Below are 19,293 nucleotides of genomic sequence, written 5' to 3'. Positions count from 1 at the left end.
CTGATGCTTCGTGTGTTTAGTGATGAAATTGTTAGTGAATGTGCCATGAGTTTTATTGTTGTGTATGATTTATGAACCGATGTTGCTGCTTGCAATGTCTTTACAGATTTTGTTGAGTTTTTCATTGACGATGTCCTGGTTATTGAGGCGCCTACTCACCCCCGGACCATGTGCACTCACAGGCCTCCCCTCCTGACTGCCTGGGAGGTTCAAAGAGAAAGATACAAAGACAAGACACCACAATGCGAAAAGCCATGACACCAGGTGAACGCCTCTCCATCACTCTGCGCTACCTGGCTATTGGTGAAACTTTCTCCTCCATAGAGTACCTGTTCAGGATCAGCCGTCACAGAATTGGGCGTATTGTCATAGATACCTGCAAGGCATTATATCAAAGCCTCCAGCCTGAATTTATTAAATTACCATCAACAGCAGAGGAATGGGAGTCCAGAAGTCCAGAAGTTTGAACGAAGATGGGATTTTCCCAATTGCATTGGGGCTTTAGATGGGAAACATATTCTAATTCAACCACCACCCAACTCTGGCTCTCACTACTTTAACTATAAAGGCACCCATTCAATTGTTATGGCACTTGTTGATGCAAATTTAAAATTTCTATATATTGACGTAGGCACAAATGGTAGGGTGCGCAATGGAGGAGTCTGGGGAAAATGTGGACTGAAGAGTGCCTTGGTGAATAACTCGGTCAACCTGCCAGCTCAAAACATTGCCAGGGAGAGAGATGCCAGTCCACCGTGTTGTGGTGGCGGATGAAGCCTTTGCTCTCAAGGCACACCTCATGAGGCCATATCCAAGAACTCAACTGGACAATGAGAAGAGGATATTTAACTACCGTCTCTCTCGGGCAAGAAGATGTGTGGAGAACGCCTTTGGGGTTTTGTCCAACAGGTTGCGAGTCTTCAGACAGCCCATTGGGATTGCACCTCAAAAAGTGGTGTGTATCAGCAAGGCAGCCTGTGCACTGCATAACTACCTTCGCACGCAAGATGCCACACGACAGGTGTACTCCCCAAACACCCTAGTGGATCAGGTGGACCAAGAAACTGGAGATGTAATTCCAGGATCTTGGCGAGAAGAACCAGAGTGCCTACTACAGCTGGAACCTACTCATGACAGAAACCCAACTACTGATGCCAAAACTATCAGACAAGAGTTTACCTCCTACTTGTGTACAAATGGAGCAGTCAGTTGGCAGAACAGTGCCATTTCCTTGTAGTGCATGATGTTCCTGACCTATGATCTATGAAGGTCTCAACATACTATAGATTTTAGAAGTAAAGCATATAACTTCTTTACCCAATTCAAATTAAGGAAGGGGAATTAAGTGTATTAATTAAATTAATTTGAATTAATTTATATGTATTTATATTTATTCAATTAATTTATTACACATTTATTCAAAATAATTTTTCATTCAGATTCACACTGCACATAGAAAAGTAATGAAAACAAGTGAACAGGTGATTATAAAATGAAATTTTGTTAGATTTTATTGAACATTAATTACAGTATAGTCTTTCCTCTTGTATGTTATTACTTAAATAAAATGGGTAATAAAAAAACTCATTGGTTAAACTAGTTCTATCTGAGATTACTCTTCTATATTGGTATGTACAATTTCAATAATCTTCCTCTTCACACTCCTTAGTTTCTCCACCGGCACCTCTTGCAGACACTCATCTAAATATTTTTAAAATCCTGCATGTACTGACTCCGACTTCTGTTCTTGTCTTTTCAAGCACCCCAAGGCACCTCTGCTTTGCTGATGTCCCCTGTTTTTTGTTTTTTTTACATTTTTGGAAGCGGTCTTGTCTGGAGTTGCGGTTTCAATTTGGATGGGTTGGGATTGGGATGGGATATTATCTTCAGTCTCATTGGGTTCTCCTCCTTCTTTCAAGAAAAGCGGGTTCTTTATAGTTGTATACTATATACTTTATAGTATTTCCATCTTGGAATGTAAACGTCATCTGCTCCATCGCCTGACCGCTTACTGGATGCTGCTTTATTTTCCCGCTGAAAGGTTGTCCGCATGTTTTTGAATTTTGTTTTAATGATATCGACTGCAAAGGATAAGGAGAGAATTTTCGTAAAGCTTTTAAAGTGAATTTTGTTAATACAGTTAACAAAAATTAACAGTTAACAGTTAATACGGCCTACTCAGCTCCACTCTCATTACCCTGGAGCCCTGGGCCTAGTGCCAAGCTACTGGCCAACAGTGTTGGGGAACATTACTTTTAAAAGTAACTTGTTACATTACAACGTTACTTCCATTAAAAGTAACTTGTTGCGTTACAATGTTACTTACTGAGAAAAGTAATATGTTACATTTACTTTTGCGTTACCAAAAATGAAAGCCCCTCTGTAGCTGTCAATGTGCAGTGTCTGTTTGTCTGTCTGCGTCTATGACATAATGTGACACACCCATTATGTCTGTTTGTGTGTGTTCAGTAATGTAGTGTAGTTGGGGTGATGAGCATACTGTGACCCAACTGCTCATTTTGGTTGGTTGTATTATGCTTAATGGAAATTAGGCAAGATACTCTATTCACAGAGAAATAGCTAGGTGGGCATATTGCCTTGGCTGCACGTGGACTCCACCGAGCGTGTTGCTAAAACTTACAGGAGCACCCATTTAAAAAGACCTATAAGTTATCATTAACTGCCCCTTTTCAATTTCCTACCTACACACACACACCTAGCTTGCTTCATCAGTCACACACACACACACACACACCTAGCTTGCTTCATCAGTCACACACACACACACACACACACACACACACACACCTAGCTAGCTTTATCATAGTCACACACACGCACACAGCCAGCAAGCGAGTTAATTTAGCTAGCTAAGTTAGGTACTTGCTAGCTAACGTTAGATAGCTAGCTTGCTAGCTAGCTTGCTACTAGCAAGGTAAATACTACACTTATTCAATGTGCTAGCTATGAATATTGGGTCATATTAATTACCCAGGTTCTGTTACTTTGACAGATATCCGTCAAATAATTAATTTAATCCAAATTATGCATACATTTATGACTGACGGAGCCCATGGTAACCATGGAAACGTACGAAAACATTAGTAGTAACTTATCCTAATAAATAAAGATAGCTGAGAATACAGTTGATGACAGTTGTTGAAAAACAATTAACAATACTCATAATACATGAGAACAACACGTTTTAATGATTCAATTTACCTGAGAAAAAAGAAATCAGTTGCCTCTCCATTTCTTCGCTCCAGGCAAGATTGGCCGCCATCTTCGTCGATTTTCTTCAGCCAAGAGAAGTAGTCACATAACTAAAATCTGTATTCTGATTGGAGGATCCCAAAAAGTTGCCTACTGTGTTGCCCCATCGATCTAATTTCCCAGATAATGAAAAGTTGCCGCTTTTCAATAGAAAATATTGCCGGCAATCGTTGTAAGCAATATTGCTGGCGATATTGCCCAAAAAAGTTGCCCGTGTATCATGGCCTTTAGAATCTTTATCGCAACAGAATGTATCAAGGCTGGCAGCCCGGATCAAATTTGTTTTGCAATGCGCAGCTGTCCTAAAAACATGCTGGCTTCGATAAGCGGAATCGATAAGCTCGGAGCCATACGATTCCAATGAATAGCACAACTTGGAACCGGTTCGCGATTCCGATCCCTATGTAAATGCGCCCAGCATTCCAAGGCTTGTTGTAAGATTCAGTAGCCAATCAGGACTTGAATACAAGTTTTTTGCAGAGTGCAAAAACTTTGATATTATTTATTTTAATTTATTTTGTTGTTGTTGAAATGTGCCCAGCATTCCAAGGCTGTAAGAATCAGTAGCCAATCAGAAGTTTTTTGTAGAGTGCAAAAACTTTGATATTATTTATTTTAATTTAATTTAATTTCTTTTGTTGTTGTTGATAACACAGCATTCCCAGTCTGTACATTGTTGTCAGATTCTTTGTAAGACTCTGCTATGCTGTAAATAGTTGTTGATTTTTTAAAATGTGTGTTGAATAAATGACATAACAACATTCACATTACGTAGTGATATTTTCAAATCTCCGGTCAGCTTTTAGCACTGACTTAATGTAGGGCCCTATGGAATCTGTGTTATGGCTTTTTAAAATTCTCAATTCCGCGATTCCGTCCGTGATTCTGTTATCACAGAAACTATAGGGCCCTACCTTAATGCTGCCATCAGTCTGTCGCTGGCCCACGCTGGGCCCCCATCAAAAAAGACACTTGCCACCGGGCCTAACCCTGCATTCCTCAAAATGAAGTGAATGAAATACATAGTCCTCTTGGGTTATATTCAGCTGTAGAAGGTGTGTAACACACTGCTATGTGTTTGACACACACAGCCCTGTTAGTTTATATTAATGTGCTCTAAGGTGTGTAGCACACTGCTATGTGTTTGACACACACAGCCCTGTTAGTTTATATTCATGTGTGTAAGGTGTGTAACACACTGCTATGTGTTTGACACACACAGCCCTGTTAGTTTATATTCATGTGTGTAAGGTGTGTAACACACTGCTATGTGTTTGACACACACAGTCCTGTTAGTTGATATTAGTGTGTGTAAGGTGTGTAACACACTGATATGTGTTTGATACACACAGGCCTGTTAGATTATATTAATGTGCAGTGAGGTGTGTAACACACTGCTATGTGTTTGACACACACAGCCCTGTTAGTTGATATTAGTGTGTGTAAGGTGTGTAACACACTGCTATGTGTTTGACACACACAGCCCTGTTAGTTTATATTAATGTGCTGTAAGGTGTGTAACACACTGATATGTGTTTGATACACACAGGCCTGTTAGATTATATTAATGTGCAGTTAGGTGTGTAACACACTGCTATGTGTTTGACACACACAGCCCTGTTAGTTGATATTAGTGTGTGTAAGGTGTGTAACACACTGCTATGTGTTTGACACACACAGCCCTGTTAGTTTATATTAATGTTTGTAAGGTGTGTAACACACTGCTATGTGTCTACCACACACAGCCCTGTTAGTTTATATTAATGTGTGTAAGGTGTGTAACACACTGCTATGTGTCTGACACACACAGCCCTGTTAGTTTATATTCATGTGTGTAAGGTGTGTAACACACTGCTATGTGTTTGACACACACAGCCCTGTTAGTTTATATTAATGTGTGTAAGGTGTGTAACACACTGCTATGTGTTTGACACACACAGCCCTGTTAGTTTATATTAATGTGTGTAAGGTGTGTAACACACTGCTATGTGTTTGACACACACAGCCCTGTTAGTTTATATTAATGTGTGTAAGGTGTGTGTGTCCTTCTCTCTGCAGGCTGTCAGGCTGTAGAGTCACACAGAGAGGCTGTGATTCTCTGGCTTCAGCTCTGTGTTCAAACCCCTCACACCTGAGAGAGCTGGACCTGAGATACAATCACCCAGGAGACTCAGGAGTGAGAGTGCTTTCTGCTGCTAAACTGGACAAACTCATACTTCTGTAAGTACAGAGAGTTTCCACACTGCACCTCACACACACACACTCACTCACATAAGCCACGTTTCCACGAAAAGTACCCAGAACTTTTAGTCCCAGGAACTACTTTTCAAGGAACTAAAAGGTTCCTTCAGCCCATTGTTACCTGCGTTTCCACCGCAGTCTAAAGTCCCGCGAAGATTAAGCAAATTAGCCCACTGACGTATGAAAAAGCGACGTTGTCAATCTGTCCTACACCAGTCCCTTCTATCTATATACGAGCAGTCTGTGCTCAGACAAGCACAGAGAATACTGGCTGATCCCATCCCATGTCCTCCACTCTGAGTACGAGCTTTTACCCTCTGGCAGACGATACAGAGTGCCCAAGTCGCGACTCAATTGTTTTAAAAACTCATTTGTGCTTTCTTCTATTAACATCTTAATCAGCAAGGACATAGTATGAGCCCTAAGCCGCGTTTCCACCCAAAGTACCCGGAACTACTTTTCAAGGAACTAAAAGGTTCCTTCAGCCCATTGTTACCTGCGTTTCCACCGCGGTCTAAAGTCCCGTGAAGATTAAGCAAATTAGCCCACTGACGTATGAAAAAGCGACGTTGTCATCGGTCCATCTGTCCTATCATTTCTTCTGTAACCCCATACTACCACCGAAGTAGCCTACATTATTTTCTAATAACTGGGACAGTCGGGAGGGGTTTATTCCACTTATATACAATGGGTTACCAACAATGACTATAAATGGTTACTTTTGTATTTATTGATTTTTATCGATTTAATCACCTGAAATTGAAATATTCTTCTGCAGCCGTTTGGGCATATTTTACCGTTGTCAAGCAAAACTGTCGTTGGTAGTTGAACTTGGACCGTTGTTATGCAACAAATAGGATATAACAGGCCAATAGTCTGATTGTAACTGTTTTATATATCCTCTCAAACACATTCATTATGTTTTTATGCGAACATTCACTTTCATGTCTTGACATCCGAGGCGACAGAATGCATTCACATTCCACAAATAACTGGCAACAACAGCAGAAAACATGCGCACGTCGTAAACAATTTTCTGTTGAATTGATTACTATCTCATCGTCAATTCCATATAGGCTAATCGCAAAATGACAAGAATAGAACGAAAACTCGGACTTGCGTGAAAATGTAAATTAGCAGTGGTACAGCCACCGTTTGCTTTCCTCCAAAGTTACTGCTAGCCGAGCAGCGAAGTGTGCCCTCCAGATGCGAACCATGCACCATAAATTAGTCCATAGTCTTCCTGGTCTTTTTGTGGAATTAAAGAATGGCAGAGTAAAATTATGGCAGTCTGAAAAAGCAAAAGGGACGATTACTAGAATTAACCTGTTATTTTACCCTGATAAAAAGTGCGGAAGGTGATTTCCAGTTTGCTTTTACTGTATCACCAATGTAAATTACGCAGAATTACCGCATACCTCACATAACTGTATCAAACGTTTTGAGTCAATTACAACGGGCTAACAAAGAAAATCCGGGAGAAAATATTCAGCAACCGAATTAAACCGTTTGAATGTTTTGGTATGTAATATGCTGTCCCAGCACGAACGCTTAGCATTTTATAAAACAAATACAAAAGCGAGAAAAGAACAGAAGAGCACACGTTATAATTCCAAGACGTTGACAGGCTATAACCAAAAGTAGGCTACTGCGCCGCATAACATACAAGTTTGATTTCAAGTTATTATGAAAATAAATCGGTTTGCGGCTGCAGATTTTTTTAAATGGCGGTTGAAATAAAACACTGCAAGTAATCGACCAATCAGAAATGTTCAGCGCTTGCGCCCCACCCCAAAGGTTCCGGTACTTTTGGAAAGTACTACCCCCCAAGCAGGAACTTTTTTGGTGGTAAAATAAAGTCCCCGGAACTTAATTTAGACCCTAGTTCCTGCGGTCGAAATGCACTGAGTTCCTCAAAAGGTTCGTAGTTTCGGGGTAAAGTTCCTGCGGTGGATACACACACGAGTGCACTCACTTACACATGCGCGTACGCGTACGCACACACACACACACACACACACACACACACTCACTCACATACACACGAGTGCACACACACTCACTCACACACACGCACACACACACACACCTGAGAGGGCTGGACCTGAGATACAATCACCCAGGCGACTCAGGAGTGAGAGCGCTGCCTGCTGCTAAACTGGACACACTCACACTGCTGTAAGTACTGAGAGTTTCCACACTGCACCTCACACACGCACACATAAACACACACACATGCACGCATACACACACACGCAGAAGGGGTTGGGGGAGGGGGGATCTACAGTGGAGGGTGCTGCACGGAATCACTGCAGTAAATAATTTTATTTCTGTGATGAACCCGGCAGGATTCCACCATTGTCCATTCTGCATGGAGAGAGAAACTGTTAATCATTGTTTTTTGGGGTGTGCCAGACTTCAGCCTCTCTTCTTTTTTGGGAAGTTTATTTTGGTTTCTGTGGGAAACATTTACAAGTGAGATTTTTATCCTCGGTTTCCCACACAAGGACAGATAAGTGCCAGCTCATTAATTTCATTTTGGGGTGAAAATGGCACTTTCATCAAGTGAGATAAATCTGATTGGTGGAGGGGACAGGCAAGATGTGGTGTTGTGGTTGGGGATTTGATCAGGGCAACAGTGATGGTGGAGTTTCAGTATTACAAAGCAATGGAGAGCGTGAGTGTGTTACAGAGTGTGTGTTATAAGTGTGTTTAATGTTCAGTGGAGGGAGGGGTGCCGTTTTTGCACATGGAATAAGGTGAGGGAATGGAACAAGTTTCCTTTGTGACAGATTTGTGTTTTTCATATGATCTTGGTTTTGTGCTTTATTGTGTCTTTGTTTTATTTATTTGATGTCATTGGTGTGTTGAAAGTGGAAATAAAGGATGATTAAAATTCAGAATTCTGTTCTGCTGTTCTTACAGTGTGGACCATGGAGGAGAGAACAGGACCAAACCAGGACCCTGGAAATGTGAGTGTGTATCGACACAGAACACTTTACATAGATACACACTCTGCTCTGTGTGTGTGAGAGAGACTATACACACAAACAGAAACACATGTACGCACACACACACATAGTTACTATCACAGCTCTTTCTCTCTCACACACATAATGAGGTGAATATTAGTAATGATAATTAATCTCATTAATGTCTCTGGTGTGCAGACGGCTGTCAGCCCACACTGGATCCAAACACAGCGCACAGAGAGCTGTTTCTGTCTGAGGGGAACAGGAGGGTGACACACACACCGGGGAGAGAGGAGCCATACCCTGATCATCCAGAGAGATTTGAGTTCTGGTTCCAGGTTGTGTGCAGAGAGAGTGTGTGTGAGCGCTGTTACTGGGAGGCTGAGTTCTGTGTGTCTGAGAAGCGGGGATGGGTTGATGTAGCAGTGACATATAAAGGAATCAGCAGGAAAGGAGAGGGTTCTGATTGTGAGTTTGGATGGAATAAAAACTCCTGGAGTCTGATGTGTATTAAACACGCATACTCTGATAAACTCAGATTCTCTGTCTGGCACAATAAGAACCAAACAGACATACCTGCCCCCTCCCCCTACCGCAGAGCAGGAGTGGGTGATGATGGTGGTGCTGGTAGAGGAGTGTGTGTGTACAGGGTAGGAGTGTGTGTGGACCGTCCGGCTGGCACTCTGTCCTTCTACAGCGTCTCTGACTCTGACACACTGACCCTCCTGCACAGACTCCACACACACTTCGTTCAACACACACCCCTCTGTGCTGGATTTAGAGTGTTTGAATCCTCAGTGTCCCTCTGCCAGTTGGAGTAGAGACAAACACACAAACAAACACACACACACACACACACACACACCTACACCTACATACACATGTACACACACACACCACACACTAGGGGTGTGCAGAGACATTATTTGTATCTGTATCTGTTCAACCAACAAAATTATCTGTCTCTGTATATCTGTATTCGGATAGAAGAACAGAAGTGGGCGTGGTTTATACCGGCAGTCACATTACATCGGGCAAATGTTGTATTTTCTAACCTCGTATTCATTGGCATTGGCAATGCAATTGTTGTGCCTTCAAAGCATCAAATTGATTTAATATTGGCATATAATTAGTTATAAAATATATTTCCACATCCTCATACTGTACTTTTCATCTCTTTCTCTCTTTATTTTTAACTAAACTAAGTTTTGTGGACTGTCTGAACCCCACCACCACCACCGTTCCTGAGAGCCGACCGTTCCTGGCTATCACTCAAGAAAACTCTCGCATCGAGGAGGAGGCGTCAGGTGTGGGAGCTAGTGAGACAAAAGCCTTGTGTGGCAGCTGGATTTCGTTCAAACCCCACAACCTATACATCAAAATGAAGCTAGAACCTACAGGTTTTTTTGATGCGAGAGTTTTCTTGAGTGATAGCCAGGAACGGTCAGCTCTCAGCCCGCTGCCTGCTGTGCGCTGACTCGGTGGGGGCGATTACAGAATATAGTGATCACTTTTCAATAATGTGTAGTAAATGAAACGACTAGTTAGTGAAATCAAAGTCCTATGTTGCAAACAGAATGGGCATTTTTATCTTGTGGCCATCCACAATGATATGAATCGATTTGAATCTACATAATGGCTGACGGACAGAACTTATTTATTGAACGTTTTGCAGCGCAGTGGCTCAAAGTTTATTGGTGTGTGTGTGAGTGAGAGGTAGTGAGAGAGAGATAAACTTAATAACTAATGTGTAACGTTAAACATGGAGTAGAGACGCACACACAAACATGTAGACACCTTCACACATACGCACGTACACAAACACACACATATACACACTCCCGCACATATATACATTCACACACACATTCATATTCACCCACACATACATACACAAGCACATACACGCACACACCCACATTTGTGTACGCACACACGCATGCAAACACACATACCCATGCACACACATTCTCATATTCGCACACACATTCTCATATTCGCCCACACATAAACATGCACACACACGCACACACATGCACATGCATACTAATACCCACATACACACACTCTCACACCCACTCATGCACACACACACTCTCTCTCTCACACACACACACTCACACACACATACTCTCTCTCACACACACACGCACTCTTTCTAACGCACACCCTCTCATGCTCACATTCTCTCACAAACAAGCACACTCCCACATACATGCACCCAAGCACTCACACAGCCACACACTCTATTTCACACCCACACTCTCTCACGCATACATACACCCACACACTTACACACACATGCACGTACACACTCATAAGCATTCACACACTCACAGATACACACACACATTCTCTCTCACACTCACATTTTGACACACTTGTATGTACACCCAATCTACATTGACCAATGCCTAACCACTGCAAATTTTGTTCTACCCAATATTAACAACAGTACAGCTTAAACCCTTGATATCACAATTCTATCTTGCTGTGTAATTTTTTTTAAAAATTTTTACATTTTAATGAAATTATATTGTAAATGTTCATGGTGGTTTGTGTACTTTTGATGATTAAAACATGAATATGTGTGCTAGTGAAAAAATATGGAACGGTAAGATGCTTTTGTAGTAATAATTCTATCTCCTGTATCTGCATCTTTGTATAAAATAAGCCAGTGGAAAACTCCTCAAGTTAACTCTGCATTTAACTAGTTTTTACAGTTGCTTTCGTTCATTTTCACAAGAGTTGCAATGTGCAAATTTCTGTGAGCAAATGCAGCTGATAGGGAGAATATAGAATGATCACTGCAGTGTCCTTATTTCCTTTCATAACTGTAAACAATTATGGGTTCAGTTTCCCTATTTTGTTGTATTGTAATTGTTTTGATTGAAACTGTTGCTACAATTTTCTGTATTTTCAGACATTATTCTGTGTGATTTAACCTGAATTATAAAAACATCAGATGTTTTGCTGTTATCATTTATTGCTTTGTGATGTATTGAACTCCTGTGACACAGTAGTACTTATTTCATATTCTGTATGTTTGGGCTCAGTATGGGTAGCTCAGGATAGGGCTAAAATATGCACAGTTGAAGCAGTGACATTCATCTGCAGGAGTGTAAATGAAATCCAGTATGAGACACAAGTTATGCACTGTCTGCTGCGTGGTTTCTTCTTGTTTCTGTATGTAACACAACTATCTGATAATAACTATTAACATAAAATTAGCCAATATCATTTGTTTGCCATTTTCATCAAACAATGTGACCCTCAAGGTAACACTTTTAGAAGTTTAGCTTTAGCTTTGAACCAAAGCCGTGAGTTAGCTAGCCGACCTGACCTAACTTAATGTTACCTCATGAGCCAACCTAGCTAGCAGAGCCAGGAACTAAGCAGCTTACTGTCACAGAGAACATAAATAAACACACCAGTATATAATATAAAATACCAGTCAACACAGGAAAGTTGTAACTTTCTAACCAGTAATGATGTTATTGGTCAGACCAGCGATACATCGGCATGTGATGGGCTCCTCCCTATAGCTGGGTTCCCAGCTGAAAATTCCAGCAAAACTCTAAGCTGGTTTAAGATGGTTTAAGATGTGTTTTCAACACCTCTAGCTGTTCCAGACCTGCCAACCTTAGGAAAATATTTTGAGTACCACAATAGTCAGTGTAACGCTTAGTTCACATGCTTTCGCATGTACCACTTCACTTTGCACGCACACATGCACACACAAGCCTTTCTTCATAATTCTAGTTTTGACTGTCGAAGTGATCAGGCAAAATTGTATAATTTGACCTGATTCTAAAATATCACTTGCACTGCACTGGGCTATATTATGAATTACCTGCAAGTCAAAAGTTTGAGTACACCTACTTAAAACAATTTTTTTTTCATGATTAATATTTCATTATATATGTGTACTTATACAAACAGATAACCATAAGTGAATTGCATTCAATTATTTAATAAAAACTGAAATAATTTATTTCGTATATTGTAACATGTTTTCATTTTCTAGTATTTACAGAAACTTACGTTGTAATGTAAAAAAAAAAACTTATGTTGCGATGTAAAACAGTCAATTATGAATAAAACCACGTTTCTGTTCATGATTTCCATTTTTATTTAATAATTAAATAATTGAATCAGCTTATATAGGCACACATAATATAGGCCTAATGAAAAAAAAAGTATTCAACTGAAAAATTATCTAGGAATGTAGGCCTTTGTAACTAGAGGTTTAGCTAAATTATTACCTGAAGCTCCTTGGTGGCTAATGTCAAAATCATAATTGCACAGTGTGCAAAATGCATGGTGCGAAGTTTTGAGGGGCGGAGGCACGGCCATTGCTCCTGATATTTTGCGAGGAACTTCTGGGGGGCATGGACTTGCTTCTTTTTAGTAAGTCTGCTGCTCTCGCTCTTTCCTTGTTAGTATCCTCATCATCTGACGTCATGATTATTTTCTAACTGCAACGCTGGTCGGGTGACTGGCTGCAATGATAGGAATTATTTGCAACGTTAGCAGTGCGCGATTCAAAGTTTGAACAGGGAGTCTTGTAGCATTTGAGTTACTGCAGCTAAATTACTCCATCAGTTATTCACACGTCTCGTAACGAGGCTAAATCGTATGTGAGCTACTACTATGGCTAACTATATCTCATAAAAAACACATTTTCAACGTACAAAAATGCCAAGTTACTCACACATTCAAGACATACACCGTCAATAACTCATTCATTCAGACTGCCAAAATCCAGGCCTGCCATTAAAAGTATTGATATCAAAATGACGCCAAGTTACGGTACTACAAACAATATAGGCTATCTTGCCTCACCGAAATTTAATAACATGTATTCCAAAGCAATGCTACCCAATATTTCCTCAATTCTTTCAAGTCACTTGGCCCTGTGACTGACTGTTCATAGCTGGTCTCTAGCTTGACAAAGCTGGACAAAGCTTGTCAAAGCTGGTTAAGATGGTACAGTAGGCTGGTGGTCAAATTGGTGGACCTGCTGACCATATAGGCAGGTCAGCTGGTGAACAGCTGGCTGACCAGCTAAAAGTGTCGAAAACACATTAGATCAGCTTAGTCCGGTTTAAGCTGGATTTTTCAGCAGGGCAGCTGTCATCATTAGCCGCGTTTCCCCCCAAAGTACCCGGAACTTTTAGTCCCAGGAACTACTTTGCAAGCAAGCAAAGTGGGCCCTTTCCTTCCAGGGGTCACGTTCACCTTTGTGCATTCAACTTCACAACTCCTGACATTACTTATTTCAAGTGACCTGGATGCAAACATTCATTACATCATTTACACTAGTTGACATTTGTGACATTTATTTTCTTGGCCGCTTCCAGGTGTCACACATTCACCTTTGTGCATTCAACTTTATAATTCCTGACATTTCTTATTTCATTGTGACCTGGATGCAAACATTCATTACATCATTTACACCGGTTGACATTTCCCTCATTTATTGAACACGTCCTTTCTTTTTTCCCCTTTTCCTTTCATTTGAACAGCCAGAGAAGCAAGTTGGGCCCTTTCCTTCCGGGTGTCACGACCGGGCTTGAACCCGCGACCTCGCGTTCCCGAGTCCTGCTCGCGATCCACCCTGCCGCGGCGGCGCCCCCTTTTTCTCTTCTCGCCCGCGAGCCCCTCCTTTCTCTACAGAGAAGAATGAGCAGTGGCCCCCCAGATAGAGCGCAGGCAAAAGTCTCTGTTCCGTGTTCCATTTGTTCCAATTTGGCGGCCAATCGGAGGCCGCCCTTGTTTCAATTTCTCCAGTTTACATGCTTTTTGCGCCCAATCAGGAGGCCCGGTTGTTTCAACTTCATCACGTGGTATCGCCTCTCCGAGTCGGCACTTCCGCAAATGCGATTGATGGCGATATTCTGGATCTGCAGTAATTGCAGCAGTCGGCGAACCTTCAAGTACGTTTACGAACGAACGTTATATTAAAAAAAGAAGAGTCATTTAAATTTCCATATTGACAATGGTCAGAGCCAGCTAGCCAGCTCGCTTTCGTGTCGTTTTTCGGTCTGTTAAAGGCAACGTTGATACAATGCGTGTCACCTAAAACGGCAATACAAGTGAGCGCGGTTTCAGTAAGTTTCAGAATGAACTTTATATTAAAAATATAGAATCGTTCATGTTTGCATGTTCGCAGTGTTTAGAACTGGCTAGCCAGCTGGCTGTCGTGCCGTTTTTCTCTCTCTTTTAAAGGCAACGTAAGCGTTTATATCACCTAAAACGACAGCTAGTAATATTAGCTATCACCTGTTTCAGTAAGTTTTTGAATGAACTTTACATTAAAAATACAGAATCGTTCACAGCTGGCTGTCACGCTGTTTTTCTTTCTCTTTTAAATGCAACATACGCGTTCACATCAACTAGTAATAAAAGTGAACATAATAAGAAAGAATAAATTCATAAAATTACAGTTGTACCAGCACATTGTGCATGTCTATATATATAATTGTTATTTTTTTTAACCAGTCATAAATATTTCAATATTTCGTATGACAAAGCTGGCGTGTACCCTTTTTCGTTTATATGGCAAAACGTTCTCTTGCCTGAATCAGCGTGTCACATTAGCCATTTGAAGCGGTTTTCTTTGCCAGTTAATACGAATGATGTAATTACTGTTTCATTTCAGTCCAGCAGGCAAACGTGGTCCATGAATTACAACAGTGTCGCTAGCTGCGGTTTTTCAAAGGCTTGTCAACGACTAAGGGCACCTCGGTAGCTCTTTTAAAACGACATTTAAAATAAAGTAAATACAACAAATGAATGAAAATTATCTGCGTAACTTCCCATGTGCAAGAAGCTTATGATAAGCGTATGTTTTCCTGTGTACACAGCACTATGCGAAACAAACTAACAGTGTAAGCGCTACAGTGAAGCGCGTCTGTCGGCGTATGCGATTGACTGACTGATTGTTTCAGACAAGTTCTCGCCTGTGAGTGCTGTACTGTTCTGAAATCAAACTCCAACCCAGCAAAGTAGTATATGAATTCTTAAGCGAGCTTGCTAGACTTCAGTTGTGCATGTTTCTCTCTCGGCTACCGCAGCCATCCTCTGGGGCTCTAATAGTCTCACGGTTTTTCCAAGCATAGCCGGCTACCACCGTGAACCACGAGCGCCATCTCGTGGACAGAATAAAGCACTATCAAATTACAACATAAGAAGCATCACATGCATTTATAAGCCATAAACATTACAAGTGCTTGTCTTAATTATTAATACCCTTTCTGTCAAACAGGGAAGACCCGGTCTTCTAGAGACTCGGGGTCCTGGCTGACTCGCGTCCTGGATTTAGGGTTAGGGTTCGGCGAGTCTGGACGAGGACAGCGTAGGGGGTCGACCCATGGGGAAAGGTCACTCGGGCCTGACGCGGGGAGGAAAAATATGGAACGCTTCCCGAATTTGCGTGTCATCCTTGCGCAGGGGCCATGCTAATCTTCTCTGTATCGTTCCAATTTTAGTATATGTGCTGCCGAAGCGAGCACAAAGCACCTACCTGAGGGCCCGCCATTTATTGGGGCGCGACCTGCAGGGGGTCATCGGTCACGGGGCAGTCAAAGCGAGCGCACGGATGAATAAAACCGCTTAAGCGGGCCGTACGTGCGCAGTGAAACTTCTTAAACGGGCGGCGGAGAATAAAACAAAGCAAACGTGCGCCCTCGGACCGATCAAAGGCAACCTTTCACGTTCCCGCTCGCGTCCGTGCTCCTCCGGGACAGGTGAGCGGCCACCTGGGAGGTGAGCGGCTACCTGGAAGGTGTGCGGGGGACGGCCCCCGTCCCGCACAGAGAACTGTGCGGCCTCTTCGTCTCCGCCTCTTTTCCGAAGCGGTCGCCGTCGGCCGACGTGACCGGGATCGCTGGATAGAATCCTCACAAACCAAATGATTAAAAAATAACAACGATTAAAAAGTATGTGGATGAAACGGCTAGGGTTGAGAAACCTGACAGAAGGAGGTAAGATTTGAAAAAGGGAGGGAAAGCAAACACAGGAGGCCGCCGTTTTTAAATGCCAGTACTTTCCTGCAATACCTGTAATTGCCGCACGAGGTCAGGCGTCTCTTTCCTTTCACTGCGCCCAAGGTTCTCCGTTTAGAAAACGGGCAACAAGGATACATGTATATGTGTGTGTATGTATATGTGTGTGTGTGTGTGTGTGTGTGTATGTATGTATGTACATATATGTGTATATATATGTGTACGTGTGTATATATATATATATATATATATATGTCTATGTATATGCATATGTATGAGTATATATACGGTACTCTTGATGAGAAAATCCTTTTTTTTTTTCGTATAAGCAGTTTCACCTGCAGCCACAGTGCGGCTGGTAAAAGGAGCGTGGCCAGGACGTAGCTGCTGAGAACAGTTGTTTCAGAAAATTCACTTACATTTCTTAGTACTCCAAGAACATTTTCACAATAACAGGAATTTCCACCTTTTATTTAAAGTATATTGTATTGTATTGTATCGTATGTTGTATTTCACAAAAGGCCCACGGTAATTTTCCATGAACAGTTTGCATTCTCTGTGAACAAATGTATTTTTTCTCCACGGCAGGATTGCCTATTAGGATGTACTGTCTTATGCCTGGACGAAACAGAGAAGAACGTGCGGTGGCCCTTGCGCCTAAAACAGCGCCATCTTCTCTGTTTCAATTGTTTCATTTGTTCCAATTACACGGCCAATCGGAGGCCGTCCTTGTTTCAATTTCTCCAGCTTACATGCTTTTTGCGCCCAATCGGGAGGCCCGCTTGTTTCAATTTCGTCACGTGGTATCGACTCTCCCTTCCGCTGTTTCAAATGGCACTTCGGGAAGTGCCGTGAATCCCCGGAGTTCTGCGACAGGAGCGCGGTTTTACTAAGTTTTTTAATTAATTTTACATTAAAAATATAGAAACGTTCATATTTACGTGTTCGCGGTGTTTAGAACTGGCTAGCCAGCCGGCTGTCACGCCGTTTTTCTCTCTCTTAAAAGCAGCGTAAGCGTTTATATCGTCAAAAACGGCAGCTAGCTATATTAGCTATCGCCTGTTTCAGTAAGTTTTTGAATGAACTTTATATTAAAAATATTGAAACGTTCATATTTGCGCGTTCGAAATGTTTAGAACGTGCTAGCCAGTTGGCTGTCACGCCGTTTTTCTCTCTTTTAAAAGCAACGTAAGTGTTTAAATCACCTACAATGGCAGCTGCCAATATTAGCTAACGAACGAATGAATGAATAATCAATCATTCAATAACTTTGCAGTTATGTCAGCGCGTTACGTGTGCGCTTTTACCTATGAAATATGTCGTGAGACACATTTGGCATGTCCTGTGCTTCATTTTTCATTATAAAACGTAGCATTCTCTTGCTTACAATTTGTACATCTGCCTGGCTTGTTAACCAGAATTAGTCACGTTAAAGGGTTTCTGGCCAGTTAATTATTAGCTAATACGATTAATTTAATCATTTATGTCCAAAGGTTTAAAAGATGTGGCCTGACAGTCCAGCAGACAAACGTTTTACATGAGTTATAACAGCGTAGCTGTTTTTTTGCATAAGTCTGTCAAAGAGTAATGGCATCTCAGTAGCTACTTTAAAAATACAGGTGTTTAAATTGCATGAAAGGAACTTAAAATGTAAGCACCGCAATGGAGTGTGAGTACATGTGTGTCCGGACACGCCGAGGGACCCCTACAAGTCAAAGGACAGGAGCAGGAATCCAGCGGGTTCCATAAAATATCGCTTTCTGCGGCAGGTGCTCTTGTTGCAATTTTGCAGAGATGAAGAGGAGGGTCGGCCCCAGCCAAAGCAGTCCTTCCTGCCACCGAGGCCTGCCTCGCACAGTTCTGAGGTGAGATGGTGTATCTTTATTGTTTGTGTTTAATGCTGGCTTAAAAGAAGTTGACGCAAAACTAATTGTAACGCGTTCTCTTTATTCTGCAGCTGCTGATTCCTGAGTTGCCGTGCGGCCTTCTCGAGGGAACAGCGGGAGCGGATTGGTCGGGCGCTGTATGTATTGTATGAGAAATGTACTGGGTCAATAAACATGCACAGATGAAGTGCTAAAAGCCAATACTGCGTCTGTGAATGCATTCTACTAGCAATAGATCTGTTTAGAATTGACTGTTTGGGCTGTTTCGTTGACATTTCAAGTGGCACATTTACAGACTATTGGTTGCACTGTATTCAGCATTCACCTTTGTGCATTTAACTTTACAATTCCTGACATTCCATATTTCAAGTGACCTGGATTCAAACATTCATTACATCATTTACACTGGTTGACATTTGTGACATTTCCTTAATTTATTACGTTACAGGCATTACATTACAGGCATTTGGCAGACGCTCTTATCCAGAGCGATGATTTATTGAACATGTCCTTTCTTTTTTCCCATTTTCCTTGCATGTGAACATGCAAGCAAGCAAATTGGGCCTTTTCCTTCCAGGGGTCACATTCACCTTTTTGCATTCAACTTTACAATTCCTGACATTCCTTATTTCAAGTGACCTGGATGCAAACATTCATTACATCATTTACACCGGTTGACATTTCCTTCATTTATTGATTATTAATTTATTATTTTCCCCTTTTCCTTTCATTTGAACATCCAGAGAAGCAAATTGGGCCCTGTACTTCCGGGAGGAACGACCAGGCTTGAACCCGCGACCTCGCGTTCCCGAGTCCTGCTAGCGCCCCCTTTTTCCTCTCCTCCCCGCGAGCCCCTCCTTTCTCTACAGAGAAGAATGAGCAGTGGCCTCCCAGATAGAGCGCAGGCAAAAG

General features: G+C 41.8%; 1 protein-coding gene and 1 non-coding gene across 4 annotated transcripts in view; one reads left to right on the top strand and one right to left on the bottom strand.

Moving 5' to 3' along the window:
- Positions 1-11,716, top strand: part of LOC135243987 (NACHT, LRR and PYD domains-containing protein 12-like) — a 92,473-nt gene extending 80,757 nt beyond the window's left edge. For all 3 annotated transcript variants that reach the window (XM_064316148.1, XM_064316146.1, XM_064316147.1), the window contains 3 exons: positions 5,332-5,493; positions 8,440-8,486; positions 8,685-11,716. In XM_064316148.1, coding sequence (XP_064172218.1) covers positions 5,332-5,493; positions 8,440-8,486; positions 8,685-9,307 — 832 coding nt within the window. In that variant the 3' untranslated portion in view covers positions 9,308-11,716. The remainder of the gene's footprint in view (positions 1-5,331; positions 5,494-8,439; positions 8,487-8,684) is intronic.
- A 4,180-nt stretch (positions 11,717-15,896) lies between these two features.
- On the bottom strand, positions 15,897-16,003 carry LOC135244283 (U6 spliceosomal RNA). Its single transcript, XR_010326942.1, has one exon. It is a non-coding gene; the product is annotated as a U6 spliceosomal RNA (small nuclear RNA).
- Positions 16,004-19,293: the final 3,290 nt, after the last annotated feature.

Source organism: Anguilla rostrata, chromosome 17 (genome assembly GCF_018555375.3).
Source record: "Anguilla rostrata isolate EN2019 chromosome 17, ASM1855537v3, whole genome shotgun sequence".
NCBI lineage: Eukaryota > Metazoa > Chordata > Actinopteri > Anguilliformes > Anguillidae > Anguilla > Anguilla rostrata.
Note: the sequence above shows the minus strand (reverse complement) of the source record. Positions and strands in the feature narration are given on the sequence as shown.